This window comes from Chrysochloris asiatica, unplaced genomic scaffold (genome assembly GCF_000296735.1).
Source record: "Chrysochloris asiatica unplaced genomic scaffold, ChrAsi1.0 scaffold00105, whole genome shotgun sequence".
Classification (NCBI taxonomy): domain Eukaryota; kingdom Metazoa; phylum Chordata; class Mammalia; order Afrosoricida; family Chrysochloridae; genus Chrysochloris; species Chrysochloris asiatica.
Window position 1 is genome coordinate 8,838,345 of NW_006408623.1, and position 15,654 is coordinate 8,853,998.

General features: G+C 46.2%; 1 protein-coding gene across 1 annotated transcript in view; it reads right to left on the reverse strand.

The window, feature by feature from the left end:
* TCERG1L (transcription elongation regulator 1-like) overlaps window positions 1-15,654 on the reverse strand; it is a 249,504-nt gene that overhangs the window by 183,355 nt on the left and 50,495 nt on the right. Inside the window, exon 6 of the mRNA XM_006867479.1 lies at window positions 9,249-9,428. Within this exon, the coding sequence (XP_006867541.1) occupies window positions 9,249-9,428 (180 nt within the window). The remainder of the gene's footprint in view (window positions 1-9,248; window positions 9,429-15,654) is intronic.

Here is a 15,654-nt window from a genome sequence, read left to right on the forward strand (position 1 = left end):
TCGAAAGCCTTTGTGTAGTCAATAAAGCACAGATAAACATCTTCTCTGCTTTCAGCCAAGATCCAATGGACATCAGCAATGATATCCCTCATTCCATGACCTCTTCTGAATCCGGCTTGAACCTCTGGAAGTTCTCTGTCAATGTATGCTTGCAGCCATTTCTGTATTACCATTTGTAAAACTTTACTCACATGGGATATCAAAGATATTATCTGATGATTTCCACATTCCTTCAGGTCACCTCTCTTTGGAATGGGCACAAACATGGATCTCTTCCAATCAGTCAGCCAGATAATTGTCTTCCAAATTTCTTGGCAGAGATGAGTGAGTGCCTCTTGTGCTGCCTCACTTTCTTGAAAGATTTCAATTTTTACTCCTGGTGCCTTGTTCTTTGCCAATTCCTTCAATGCACCTTGGACTTCCTCCTTCAGTATCATTGGCTCTTGAAACTGTTGGACATCAGCCATTTCCTTTTGGTACAGTGACTGTGTATATTCCTTACATCTTCTTTTGATGGTTTCTACATCATTCAATAATTTGCCCAGGGAATCCATCAATAACGAAAGTTGAGGCTTGAATTTTTTCTTCAGTTCACATTTTGTTATAATATTTGACTTTATCTTCTCAAGCTGACCTTTGAAACTTTCTGTTCAGCTCTTGTACCTCCTCATTTCTTCCACTTGTTTTAGCATCTCTATGCTGGAGAGCAAGTTTCAGTGTCTCTTCTGACCTCCATTTTGACCTTTTCCTTCTTTCTGTTCTTCTTAATGACTTTTTGCTTTCTTCGTGTATGATGTTCTTAATGTCATCCCACAACTCTTCTGGTCTTCAGTTTTTAGTGTTTAATGTATCAAATCTGTTCTTCAAATGATCTCTAAATTCAGGTGGGCTATATTCAAGGTCATATTTTGGCTCTGGTGGACTTGTTTTCATTTTCTTCAGCTTCAGCAATGCCCATCAAATTGTGTACCCCTAAAACAGATGTATTGGAACTCTACACTCTACACCTGACTACCATCTCATTTGGGAATAGAGATTTCTTTGTTTTGTTACTGGGACCATATCAGTGTAGGTGGGCCCTACACCTAATCACTTCTGCTGTATGAGGAACATCATAGACGAATGACTATGAAAGACTGATGAGGAATCAACACCATGGGCCATTGGGAGAATGAAACATCTACTAGGGTGAGTGAAAAATTATCCGTACTTTGGCTGCAGAATTTATTTTCAACTTTTAGAAAAGACAAATGCGTTGTTTTGAGACATAATCTCCTTGCTTTTCAATATACTTTTTCCATCTGTCAACAAGTTTAGCTTTTGTATTGCCTTATTTAAAAATGTTTTAGGCTGGGCTTCAAGCCACAAATGAACCATTGTCTTCATTTCTTCATCAGAAGTGAATCTTTGTCCTCAAATGGCTGCTTTCTAAGGGACCAAACAGGTGAAAGTCTGAGGAGGCAAGATTAGGACTATGGAGAGGATGCTTTACCACCTCAAAAGAAGTTTCTGCAGAGTGTCAATAGTGTGGGCAGAAATGTGTGGATGTGCATTGTCATGTAAGATCATAATGCCCTTGGATAGCAGTCCTCTGTGTTTAATACAAAGTTTTTAGCTTTCAGATCTTCAGTGGCCATCTCACTGTAGTAAACACTTTTGATGTTGAACTTTTTTTCCTGATAGTGTTCCAATACTGGTTCATGAGAATCCCCAGAAAACTACAAGCATCAGTTTTCCAACCGATGCAGATAATTTTGGATGCACCCTCATATCTTAGAAAAAGTATACCCAGAATGCTGCTTAGAAGCCAGGATGGTGAACTTCATCTCACATACTTTAGACGTATTATTAGGAGGGACCAGGTCCTACAGAAAGCAAAATAGAGGCTCCATGAAAAAGAGGAAAGCTCCCAATGTTTTGGCATTGGCACAGTGGCTACAAAAACGGGCTCAAATACAGGAACAATTGTGAGGCTGACACAGGACCAGGCAGTGTTTTGTTCTGTTGTACATGAGTTGGAACCAACTCACTGGCACCAAACAACAACGACATAGACACCAATCAAGAAAGACAAACCAAGGAGACAGCTGTCACATGAAAATCTCAAAGTAACAGAAGAACAGCAATGCCAGATGAGCAAAACTGAGACAGGCATCTTCCCCAGGAATCAACAAAAAACAAGCCTCCCCCTAGTGCTCGTGCCTGATTTCAGACCTGTAGCCTCGGGATCTGGGAGAAAATCAGTCTCCCGTCTTTCAGGTTACCCATTTGTGGTGAGCGTGACACTCAACCTGGGGATCTGAAACAGAAAGTGCAGACATACCAACCAAGTCAGCACACCTGAGACCAGAGAGAGGGTCCTGCGCAACAGGATCAGAAGGGCTAAGTTGGTGGCATGTGCCAGTGACAATCTGAGAAGTGAACCCTAGCTCATTACATTTGGAACTGGTCACAATGTGCTTTAATTGGTGTGTGGCATCTTATCTGCAACTCAAAACCACTAACCGGGAGACATTGCAAGTTTGGTTCCAGACCACAGCAAGAAAGTCAATGTGGCAATAAAGCCAGTCACACAGATGTTTTGGTTTCCCAGTGATTCTAAAAGTTAGGTTTGTACTACTCTAGGGGTGAGAAATGACGTTAATCTACAAACCTTCCATTTGTAAGAAGTGCAATAAATAAAGGACAATAAATAAGGGATGCCTGTATTTCCAACCTGGAGGCTGTTTCCTCCATGGTATAATGCAGGTCTGTTTCTGAAAGACATCCACTCTCAGAGGAAAGCTTAGCTACACCCCAGTACAGGTTTCCCCAGACTTCCAAACCAGGCTTTCTCAATAAGGTGGTTGTTGTTGCTGTTAGTTGCTGTCGAGTAAGCACTGACTTGTCTTCTGCACAACAGAACAAACACTGACCAGTCCTGTGCCGATCTCATAATCGTTGTCATGCTTGTGCCCATTGGTGTTGCCACTGTGCCAGTCCACCTCGTTGGGGGTCTTCCACTTTTTCACTGACCCTCCACTTTACCAAGTACGATGTCCTTCTCCAGGGACTGGCCCCTCCTGATAACATATTCAGTGTATGAGAGATGAAGTCTGGCTATCCTGACTTCAAAGGAGTATCCTGGTTACACTTCTCCTGATACAGATTTATTTGTTGTCCTCACAGTCCATGATCCTTTTAATATTCTTCTCCAACACCATAACCCAGATGCTTCAATTCTTCTACTATCTTCCTTTTCCATTTTCCAACTTTCACATGCATATGTGGCTATTGAAAAAACCATGGCTTGAATTTGGTAGACCTTAGTCCTCAAACTTTGCTCTTGAACACTTTACAGAGGTCTTCAGCAATAGATATGCCTAATACAATACATTGTTTGATTTCTTAATTGCTGCTTGCCTGAGTGTTGATTGTGGATCCAAGTGAAATGAAGTATTTGACAACTTCAACCTTTTCTCCATCTATCATGATGTTAATTGATCCAGTTGTGAGAATTTTCATTTTCTTTACATTGAGGTGCAACCCATACTGAAAGTCTTTGATCATCATCAGCATTTTAAGTCCTCTTTGCTTCCAGCAAGCATGGTCATATCATGTGCATATCACAAGTTGTTAATGAGTCCTCCTCCTATTCTATTCGGATGTCTCTCTCTTCATATGGTCCAACTTCTCAGATGATTTGCTCAGCATACAGATTGAGTAAGTATGGGAAAAGAATAGCACCCTAGCACACACCATTCCTAATTTGTAACCATCCAGTAACCCCTTGCTCTGCTCAAATAACTGCCTTTTGGTGGTGTGGTGCTCTGGTGGCGTGGTGCTGTGGGTTACTGGGCTGAATTACAAAGCTGGCTTGAATTGCCAGGTTGGCAGTTAAGCTCACCAACTGCTCCTTGGAAACCCTATACAGGGTTGCTATGGGTCAGCACAGTCTTGATGACAGTTAACAACAATAACAGGCTCTTTATGAGCACAATTAAGTGTTCTGGAATACCCATTCTTCAAAATGTTATTTATAGCTTGTCATGATCCACACTGTTGAAAGTCTTTGCATAGTCACTAGAGCACAAGAAACATCTTTCTGGTATTCTCTGTTTTCAACCAATATCCATCTGACATCAGTAGTGATAGCCCTCATTCTGTGACCTCCTATGAATCTGGTTTGAATTTCTGGCAGTTCCTTGTCAATGTCCTGTTGCAGCTGTTTTATAAATATCTTCAGCTTAATGTTACTTACATGTGATATTAATGATATTGTTCAGTGATTTCTGTATTCCGTCGGATCTTCTCTCTTTGGAATAGGCACAGATATGAATCTCTTCCAATTGGTTGGCCAGCTAGCTTTCTTCCAAATTTCTTGGCATAGATGAGTGAGTGCTTCCAGTGTTTCATCAGCTTGGTAAACAATTTCAATTTGTATTCCATCAATTCCTGGAGCCTTGCTGTTTGCCAATGTCTTTAGTGCAACTTGGACTTCTTCCTTCAGTACCATTCGCTCTTGGTAATATGGTTCCTCTTGAAATGGTTGAATTCCCACCATTTATTTTTGGAACAGTGGCTCTGTGTAGTCCTTCCTTCTTCTTTTGTTTTCTGCACCGTTCAGTATTTTTCCCATTTGTTGTTGTTGTTGTTGTTGTTGTTGTTGTTAAGTGCCATCGAGTCGGTTCCGACCCATAGCGACCCTGTACAGGGTTTCCGAGGGTGTAAATCTTTACGGGAGTAGAAAGCCTCATCTTTCTCCCGCGGAGCAGCTGGTAGTTTTGAACTGCTGACCTTAAGGTTCGCAGCCCGATTCGTAACCACTACGCTACCAGAGTTAAGTGCCGTTATTTCTGACCTATAGTGACCTTGTATAGGGTTTCTGAGAAGCAGCTGGTGAGTTTGAACTGCCAACCTTGCAGTTCAGACTGACTTTGCGGTCAAGTGCTTATCCTGCAGTGTCACCCCAGGATTCCATTCAACATTACAAGTTGAAGCTTGAATTTGTCTTCAGCTCTTTTAGCTTGTAAGGAGCTCTGGTAGCGTAGTGGTTACGAATCGGGCTGCGAACCTTAAGGTCAGCGGTTCGAAACTACCAGCCGCTCCGCGGGAGAAAGATGAGGCTTTCTACTCCCGTAAAGATTTACACCCTCGGAAACCTTGTACAGGGTTGCCATGGGTCGGAACCGGCTCCATGGCACTTAACAACAACAACAACTTTTAGCTTGTGAAACGCTGAGCATGTTCTTCCCTTTGGGTCTTCTAACTCCAGCTCTTTGCACATTCCATGATAATACTTGACTTTGTCTTCTTGAATTGTCCTTTTGAAAATGGTCTGTTCAGCTTTTTTATTTCTTCATTTCTTCCATTCACTTTAGCATGTCTATGCTGAATACATCAAATTAAACTAAATTAAGTCTCAAGGAGGCAGGACTGGCATTTGATTCGGATCCATTTTTGTCACAGTAGCTGTCCTGGACATTGAGGAAGGTTTAACAGCATCCCTGGCCTCCACCCACTAGATGCCAGGAGCAGAGCCCTTTTCTCCTTGTGACAACCAACAATGTCTCCACAGTCATAACCACGTGTGCCCTTGGAGGACATAATCTCCCCAGGTGAGAACCACTAACTCAGAACTGTGTGGGTCACTGATAGAGTTCTTGCCTTCGCCACATGCAGGAGCCCCTGGTGTGGCACTGTAGGATCTGCCATGAACTGTTAACCACAAGGTCAGTGGTTCAAACCCGCCAGTCACTCCTAGGAAACCCTACACAGGGTCGCTCTGAGTTAGAACCAACTTGATGGCACTTAACAGAAACATGCAGGAAACCCTGGACTGCTAACCACAAGGTCGGCTGCTATCTCGGCTTCCTAAGTGGGTACATATCACAATAAGACCTCTCCCTGCAAGCTCCCTAATTCTTTGGGGACACCAGCTGTATCTTAAAAATAAATGCAACAGCCCAAAGCATCCCTGATAGGCCAAAGTGTCTACCCCTCAACCACTCTCAAGTATTGGATTTCAAACAAGTCCCCAAGGGAAATATGAGATAAATGTTTTCACTGTGGGAATAGCAGTCCTCACTTAGCAGGTTAGCTGGGACTGTACAGTCAAATGGTCACACCACCTTGGAACCCATGGCCCCAGGTGTCCTGACACATAGCCTGTTGTTGTTAAGTGCCATTGAGTTCATTCCGATTGATAGCGACCCTGTATAGGGTTCCCAAGGGGCGGTTGGTGGGTTTGAACTGCCAGCCTTAAGTCTCACAGTCCAGGGCTGCTCCCAAAGCACCACACCAGGACACTATGGTCTGGGATCTCAAAGGCTCAGCACTGCCCACAAGTGGTACTGGGTTCACACCCAGTACCCCACCTCATTTCCACTATGACTCACCCTCCCCTCCAGAGCAGGGTACGCAGACTGAACCAATCCATGCCAGTGCCCAGAGGGCTTTTCCAGAAGTTTCTTGTGGTTCAATGCCTCTTTTACTTTTCTGACAGGTGCTGACTCAGGGGATTATCAACAAGACAGACAATGTCAGTGCCTGCCTCATGAGCTCATGTTAGGGCAAATTGGATTATTTGTTGTTGGTATTAAGTTCCACCGAGTCAGTTCCAACTCATAGCAACTCTGTATAGGGTTTCCGAGGAGCAACTAGTGAGCTTGAACCACCGACCTTGCGGTTCAAACTGACCTTGCAGTCCAGCACATTAACCCACAGCACCACACCAGGACTTGATTATAGAGCTGTAAAAACACAAACCAAAGAAAGCAGCCTAATTGTCATGTCACTTTATAAATCACCTAGACAACCAGGAAGGGACGCACCCTTGGGGTACACAGTTTTGGGTTCTTTCTAAGATTAATTTTCTTGGAAAATAGTAAGTCATCCTTAATGAATGTTGATGGACTGATGTTTTCAACCATAATCTTGACACATCTGTAATTATGCTCCACACGGGAGGTTATCAATGCATTTTATTGATTTCCTGTTCTCACCCTAAATGCATGTACATCGACACAGAGAAAGAGGAATCAGATCCTGTTCTTGAGAATATGACATCCTGCTGACAAATTAATTCATCCCATTCCACTCACCCAGGGAGACACACAGAAGGGAAAGGGCCAAAGCTGAGACAGAACAGGGGGTGTCAAAAGCACAGCTAATAACCCGAAGGCAGTTCCAAAATGGGAACGTACCAAGCACAAGCTCTTCCTACTATGAATGGCATACACACATATATACACATTAGCTGTATGTGTGTATATGGGAGCGTGGTGGCTCTGTAGGATAAGCACTAGATTGGTGGTTCTAGTTCACCAGTTGCTCTGAGAGAGAATGATGAGGCTTTCTATACAACCTCAGAAACCCTGCCCAGGGTCACTATGAGTCAGAACCAACATGAAGCCACTTAACAACAACATACAATACACATACACTCACACCTGGGGGCTTCACAGTCTGTTATCTTCTAATTCCATTTTCCCTGAACATGTGGAAGCCCTCTCATCGACGCACATTACATACATACATACATATAGCGCTCACAAGGAGCTGATGGGCTGACACAGTGGCAGTACCAATGCGCTCTAACATAACAGCCATTGTGAGGATGGCGCAGGACCGGGCAGGCAGTTGTTCTGTGTACATAGGATCAGCCTTGAGTCAGAGCCCACATGATGGGTCTAACAACAACAAGGACACATTCAACCCAATGGTGTGCTTCCTGTCGTCCCTGACGGTGCATTCATTCACAGCATTAGTGCCTTCTCCCCAGTCCCCACTCTCCATGGACCACATCCCACAAAGCCCTAAGAGTGGTATAAACAAATTACTACAAGACCAGAGCTCAAGCCATTCCATGTTGTAGACCGTGTAAACCTGGTCAGAAGTTTGAGGCCCACAGGGCCTGAGACAATGCAGGCCACAGGCTCTGAGGAACAGATTCTAGTTATCTGGCAGGCATAGCAAATTGTATTTCATCTTAGTGTCCAGTTAAGTTTTATTAATTGCAGGCATGGAGCCCTTGATATACACAGATAAATGTAATATTTTCCTAAAAGCCAAGACTGTAAAATTCCAAACAGGCAAAGTTCTTCCCTCAGAGAATTCATTCAAAGTAAATTGGGTGGCTCCCTGGTCTCTGTTTTAAGGACAATAGGAATGCCCTCCCTAAAGTGTTTCCAGGTGCAGCCCATTCACCCAGGCGCCTCTTTTCCTGAAGAACCTGGGCTGGGCAGCCGACACAATGGGAATCCTCCCAATCCTCCTTTTCCTCCCCCCATTTGAGGTTAGGTGCTAAAAGGTATGTTAATTAAGCTTGAGAAATGGTAGTGAGATTCCAACCTGCAAAGTATGATGTAAAGTGTCCAGAATGTCTGGAAAAGTAAGATTGACAGCTGTACCTTGTCTTAGTCCCTCCTAGCTTTGTGTATAGTACTTCCCCTAAATAAAAAGAAAGTGCAGAACGAATCCAGGTGCATTACGACTGGCAAGGTGTGCGTTACAGCATGCAGGGAGCTCAGTCCAGCCTTGCAACCATACTGCCTGTTTAGCCAAGATGTTTACTATGCAGGATATTACGGCCTTCGTGGCTGAGATGTTTGCAATGCAGGATCTGCCTGATGCCAGTCCAGCATTCACCCTGGTTTCTGGGTGCCTCTTTGTCTCTCTTGTTTTGTCTCTGTGTCTCTTTTGCTATCTCTATCGCCGCCAGGTATCTCCACCTCGTGAACCGAACCCCTATGTCGAGGCCAGTCCCCGACAGTTCCACCTGCACATCATGAGTGCCTCCTTAAGACAGAGCTCCTGTCACACCACTGGGACTCTTGTTCAGATGGAGGCTGGGCCATTAGGGAGTGACACATGGACAGGCTGAGGACACATGTGAACGGCAGAGCCAGGAGGGGCCTCTTCCTCTGGAGCCACATGTCCAGGCACTTCTCATCTGACCAAAGAGCCCAGCATGATCCTGCCTGAAGAAATTTCCAGAAGGTGGGCTTATCCGCCTCATTAATGAACTCACACAGAATGTGGCCTGTAACATGCACCTCCATACTCCCAAGAGTCAGTCCAAACAGAAACACTGAGCACACTCCATTGGGATGGCACAGCGGCCCAAGAGACATGTGTGACATGAGAGGGACACAGATGTCCTGTGTGGAGTGGGCTCACTCACAGAGATGCCCAAGTCCTGCCTGGCCCCCAGACATGTGGATACCAAAAACTTTTCAAGGGGCTGCCAGACCCCACTCTGCAATTACCTGAGAACGGGGTGCTCCGCAGGGGTATTTTGATGGGGGCCAAAGTCAGGACATGGTACGGCTGGACGCTGGAGGGGGACAGGCCCCGGAACCCATCAGGGTCCACAGAGACCATGGCAGCGGCAGCTATCGCGATGGCAGGAGCACTGCTGGCCGGTTTAAGGCTATTGAGGCATCCACCTGCAGAGACAAAAAGGAGGTTCAGGCTGCAGAAAGGGGGTCTCAAGTCCAGGGGTGGGATACTCATGCACCATGTGCTACAGCTAAAACCCCAAGCACTGGGGCTGTGGGACTCTGTGGTTCAGAGTGGGTGCCCACTGCCTGATGAGTCTGCCCAGGAATTCAGCCCCTGATGTGACAGTTCTGCTTAGCTGCCTGGTACTGACTCTGCTCAGGCCACGTGTCTGGAAGCAGATTCTCCCTCTCCCCTAACCGGCTGGGGAAGGAGGAGACTAACCCTCAGGCAGGGCTGGCCTGGGCATACCCTCAATGGGAACTGGGGTTCGTGAGGCATAATAAAATCATGTTAAAGTCATTTTAATAATAGCAAGATCATAGAAGAATTGATGCAATTGAGTCAAGGTGTTGTAGAATATTGAAAGTACCATGGACTTCCAGAACTAGAAAGAACTTTGCTTTGGAAGAAATAGAGCCACAATGTTTCTTAGAAGCATGATCTCTCCTGAAAGGTCTTCATCGCTCATATTTTGGACATGTTATCAGGAGGGACCAGTCCTAGGAGAAAGACATCATACTTGGTAAAATGGAAGGGACGCACAATAGAGGGAACTCCTAACTGATGGGCTGGCACGGTGGCAGCAACAATGGGCTCAAACATAACGACAACTGTGAGGATGGCACAGGACTGGGCAGTGTTCCATTCTGTGGTGTATGGGATTGCTGTGAGTGGGAACGGACTCAAAGGAACCTGACAAGACCAACAAGCCCATACTTTAGACACATATTATTTTATCACATCAGATCACCTTATAGGGCATCATCACATAACCGCCAAATCACTGAGAGTCATGGCATAGCCAAGTTGACACATATTTGGTAGGGACCCAATTTTATCCAGACACCAGCCCAACACTTAACCCGCTGTGCCCTTGGGCTCTTTCTCCCCCTCCCATCCTCTGTCTACCACATCTCAGTTCTCTATTTCTATAAAGTAGACTATTCTAAATGCCTCATAGAAATAGAATCATCCAATGTGTGACCTGTTATCTATTTGTCTTAGGATAGTCTTCTCAGGGTTCACCCACATTGATCCATGTAATAAGAATTTGCTCCCTTTGGATAATATTCCATTGCGTAGACCCCTTTGTTTTATCCAGGTCTCCACTGAAGAACATTTGGATGGTTTCCAGCTTTTGTCTATGTACATTTTGGCTATGAACATGAATGTACAAACATCTATCTGAGCCCTGCTTTCATATTTCTTAGGTCAACACCTATGAGTGGACTTGGTAGATGGAACCTGGTGAGGAATGCCCAAACTCTGGTTTCTGTTTCAAGTCTTGCTCAGTCTCATCTTGGCTGCTTTTGGTGGTGATGAAGGGGAATAAAAGAAGGGGGAAAACAGGATGAGACAATGCAGATGGGGTGGTGGAACTGTGCCTGAGTTTTCCAAATCACAGGAGTTCTGGAAGTTCCAGAGGAGTGTGTGGTGAATGAAGAGGGCAGTAAAAGTGCAAAGTCCTCAGGCATTTGGACACTCCCGTCTCACCCTAGGAAGAAGCTCTAAGCACTGACTTCATTAGACCAAGTGCTGCAGCCTCAGCTCCTCTTCCCTAGTTGAGCCCTGAGCACCTGCACAGTCTCCACCTGCCAGGTCCCACTCTGCAAGGGTCTAGGACCTGGAGTCCTTCTGCCTCAGACTCTCACCCTTCAGCAGTGAGCCCTAAGGCAAGCAAGCTGCACAAAGCCACCCTAGGAAGAAAGGTTGACATTTGTGCATGATCTGACATTCTTGACAAGGTAGAAGAAGCTACCCAGAGATCAGCACCAGTCCCCCAACCAGGCACCTTCCCCACATGCACATGGGAGAGACTAGGAGGAGGACCACGAACCAGGGTCCCTCCTGCCGATGTCTCTCATACTTTGGACATGTTGTCAGGAGGGACCAATCCCTGTAGAAGGACATTGTGTTTGGTAAAGTGGGGGGTCAACAAAAACAAAGAAGACCCTCAACAAGATAAATTGACCCAGTGGCATCTACAATGGACTTAAGCCTACCAATTGTTAACATGGCTAAGGACTGGACAGGGTCCAGTGCACAGGCTCCCTATGAATCAGAACTGACTGGGTGGCATGTAAAATTAGCATGTGGCTCATAACTACAGAGGTGTCACCTCTTAACTCTGGAGACCACGGCCTGAAGCCAGGCTCTGGAGACTCTCTGAGGCTCTGAGATCTCTCTCCCAGGTTCTGGTGGCTGCTGGCCACCCTTGACATTTCATGTCTTGTAGATCCATCTCCACATGTCCTCTGTCTATGTGTGTGTCTCATCCTCTATTTTACAAGGACAAAGATCATATAGGGACCCTTGTGGTGCTGTAAGTTAAGCATCAGGCTGTAAACAGAGCATGCTTCACTTTGAAGCCATCAGCTACTCAGAGGGACAAAGATGAGACCGTCGGCGTCTCAGAAGATTCACCGCTGTGGAAACCCTATTGGCCAGGTGTACTTTGTCCTGCAGGGTCAGTGTGCGTTGGAATCAGCTCAGCAGCCATGAGTTTGGTGGACAATGTAAACAGTCAAGTGCTCCTTCTTGTTGGTCCAACTCATAGTGACCCTGTATAGTGATCCCAAGGAGCAGCTGGTGAATTTGAATCACCCACCTTGTGGTTCAAACTGACCTTACAGTCCAATGCTTACCCTACAGACTACTAGGTAAAAGATTGATGGTTCCGCTCATCTGGAGGTTCTTCAGAAACAGCCTTGAAAACCCTGTGGAGTCACCCTGAGTGAGAATCCATTAGATGGTAAACTAGCAACAACATATGGGATCAGGAACCACCTGAATCCTTATTAATCTAGCTGATGACATCTTCAAAGATCCAGTTTCCAAACAGGATGGTACGCACAGGTGCAGGATTGGGAATGCATTTGGGGACTCTATTCCATCTGCGACAGTTGGTTGGGTTTCATGTTCCCTTCCCTGAAGCCTCTCACCAGGTGTCCTGGAGCCAGGTGGTACACGACTAGAAAGATCATCGATGCGTCTCTGACCCACACAGGCTAAGCTGCCCCAGTGCAGTTGGGGCCCAGCACACCAGCTGCTCCCCAGAGCCAAGTTTGAAAGAAAAGCCCAACTCAGTACACTATTGACTGATAAATAATTATAACAATCTGCTTCCCAAAGGATTGTGGAGACCCCTTAATCCAGTAAATAAACACCAATAATAAGATGGGCCCAGTTAGGCAAACTGCTAAGCCAGCTAAAAGAGAAGCCAGAAATGCCATCCCAGGAGGATTACTGATAAAAAAAATCAATGTTTTAAGCAAAATGGTCATTAACGATGTGTTGTCATAGAAGAGGCCTGAGAGGGGAGCAGCATCCCCTTCAGACGCTCCCTATATTCAGGGGCTCAGCCCACCACTGGGATCCTGTCCATCTGCCCAGTCTCTGTCCCCCTCAGGAGCTCAGCCCAGGAGCTCAGCTCACCACTACTATGCCACCCATCTGCCTGCATGCTCTCCATCACTTTTAGGTGATAAATCTTAGGCAGCCACTGCGAACCCACCCGTCTGCATTGTTTCCATAACCCTCAGAAGATCAACCTTGGGTCACCACTCTGATCCCTTCCATCTGCATGGTCTCCACTCATCCTCAAGATCTCAGTCCTGGGCCACCACTACTACCCTGTCTACCTCCATTGTCATGATCACTCTCGACTTCCTTCATCAATTGTCAAACCATCAAAAGACCTTGTTTTAAATGATTCATTCCAACTGATCCAGCAAAAAGCCAGGTGTGTAAGAACCTGGACCAGCCTGTGGGCAGCAAGGAAGCCTGGGTTCACATCCATATTGATCTTACCAGACGTGTCTGACCTGACCTCACTCAGCTGGGTTACTTCAGAGTCCCAACTGGGCAGTGGACACACCCCGCCTCATCACCACCCTGAGAATCGGAGAAGACTGGCATGTCTTGATGGTATCTCAGTCACCCCTTTCATCAGCAGGCAGAGAACAATGGGGTAGCAGACCTCACCCTGCCTGGCTCCCAGGCCCCCCGCTCAACAGTCATTCATCCCTAAGAACCAGCCTGGCCCTGGTCTGCAGGCTTCATGTCTCAAGCGGCTAACACTAAGCAGGAATCCATAACCACCACTGGGCTTCAGAGCACAGAGAACATGAGAGAGCTAATGCCTGTGTCTTGGCAGAAGACAGCAGTGTAGTCCTCATGATGACAGAGCTGTGGTTGAAGAGGCCCATGTGAGGAGACCTCAGGGCTGCAGGTATGGCAGAGGGTATGAAGTAAACAACGGGATGACTGGGAAGTCTTCTGCTGAAGAGAAGCTCTAATTCGACAGACACCAGCTGTTGTGTCCTCTATGCTGAGCTACATATTCAAAAAAATAAACAATCATTAGTCTGTTATGTCTGCTTAGCAAATGATTTCAGCTCCAGTGGAAATCCTTCAGGCGATAGATCTTCCCACTGGTAATTATTTTTGCAGAAATGACTGTTTGATCAGGACCGTGGCTTCCGGCAGGCCAGGCTTGTGTGGTGAGTTTCCTAGGGAAGTGGTGTCAAGTCTGTCATAGGCATGTAGGTGAAGGGGGAGCTGGTGTAACCTCCAGATAGGGTCCAGAGCCTCGACACCCCATAAATGTCTAGTCCAGTGACATGAAGTGCAGCACCTCCATTTCCAAAATGTTTCACCCCCCTTTACAAAAACTCAGTGCCTACTAAGACCTCACCACTCTACCCCTCCACACACCCCTGATCACCACTAACACACTCACCCTCTAAGTAAGTCCTCTCCATACACACCCCTGGTTACCACTAACATAGTCACCCTCCCATGCATTTGCCTTGTCTGTATACCTCTTCATACCAGGGGAATCACACACCGTTTGTCCTTTTCTGTCTGACTCCCTTCACTCCACATCATCTTCTCAGTGGTCATCATAGCATGCATCAGAAATTCATTTCTCATCCACTCTAAGTGTGGACCATTCATCTGCTGATGAACACTTGAATTCCTGTTTTCAAGGCCTCAGGGTCTCTACCTAGAACTGGTTCACATGGTAGCTCTGATTTCCTTTCTGAAGAACCAAGAGCATTGTTTTTTTGAGACTTCATGCCCAGCTGGGAATAATAAGGAAGTTGTTCAGTGTTTAACTGCTTCTCCTTAGGAAGGCTCGTTACTGGTCTTCACATAGTGAAGTTATTAACAAGGACTAGTTACTGGTCTTCATGTGTCTATTAATACTCTTGCTTAAAGCTAGCTGTGAGAACCTAGTGCAAATCCACAGCCGGTGATTTTAAACAGTTGTTTTTTAACAATGTGACCTTTGTGGTTTTTTGTGTTTTTTAGTTTTGTTTTGCATTTTCTGGGTTTGTTTTGTTCTCTGAAAGAGATTCACAGTTCCTGGCACAGTGGCAGGGTTTGAATGTGTTGGAGAAGCAAACCTGAGACAAGCCACTGAGCTTGACTGGCTGCAGAGACCTCTCTAATTTCTCTGCCAAAATTTCTGCCCATGACCTGTCCCCTCACTGGGCGGTGGGCTCCCCAGGCCCACCTACACATCTACACATGCGCTCTGTGTCTTTGTTGTGGTTCCAGTCTCGGGGGCAGCATGGGACCCAGTATCCAGTACCCCTCTACACAAAACCCCTGCATGTGAGGGGTGCACTACTGAAATCTGCCATGATCAGCCCTCAGTGTGGGACCTGCTCTCAGAAACCCCCACTCCCAGGGATGCAGGGCTCTCACTCTACTGCTGGTCTCCTGCCCCCACCCCTGGCTGCCCTGAAAGTGTAAAGTCAGCTTCGAATCCCAGCACACCCCACCTCACCCCAGAATGACCTGAAGAAGGGTCTGTAGCCTCCCATCTGCAAATCGGAGATAGTGTTGGTCAGGGCATGTCTGTCCACTGGTGGATGCTGACCACTACCTGTCCCCCCATTGAGGATCTTGCTGGGCCCTGCAAGGACGTCAGAGATCTTCCCAGGGGTTCTTTACAAGGTGATGCTGAATCCAGATCACTGCTTGTGACTCCTACATTGATCTGAGCTTTGTCTATGGATCTTTGCTTTGTCTGTGGATCTGTCCTTTGTCTGTGGCTCTGTCCTTTGTCTGTGGTTCTGTCCTTTGTCTGTGGATCTGTCCTTTGTCTGTGGATCTGTACCTTGTCTGTGGATCTGTCCTTTGTCTGTGGATCTGTACCTT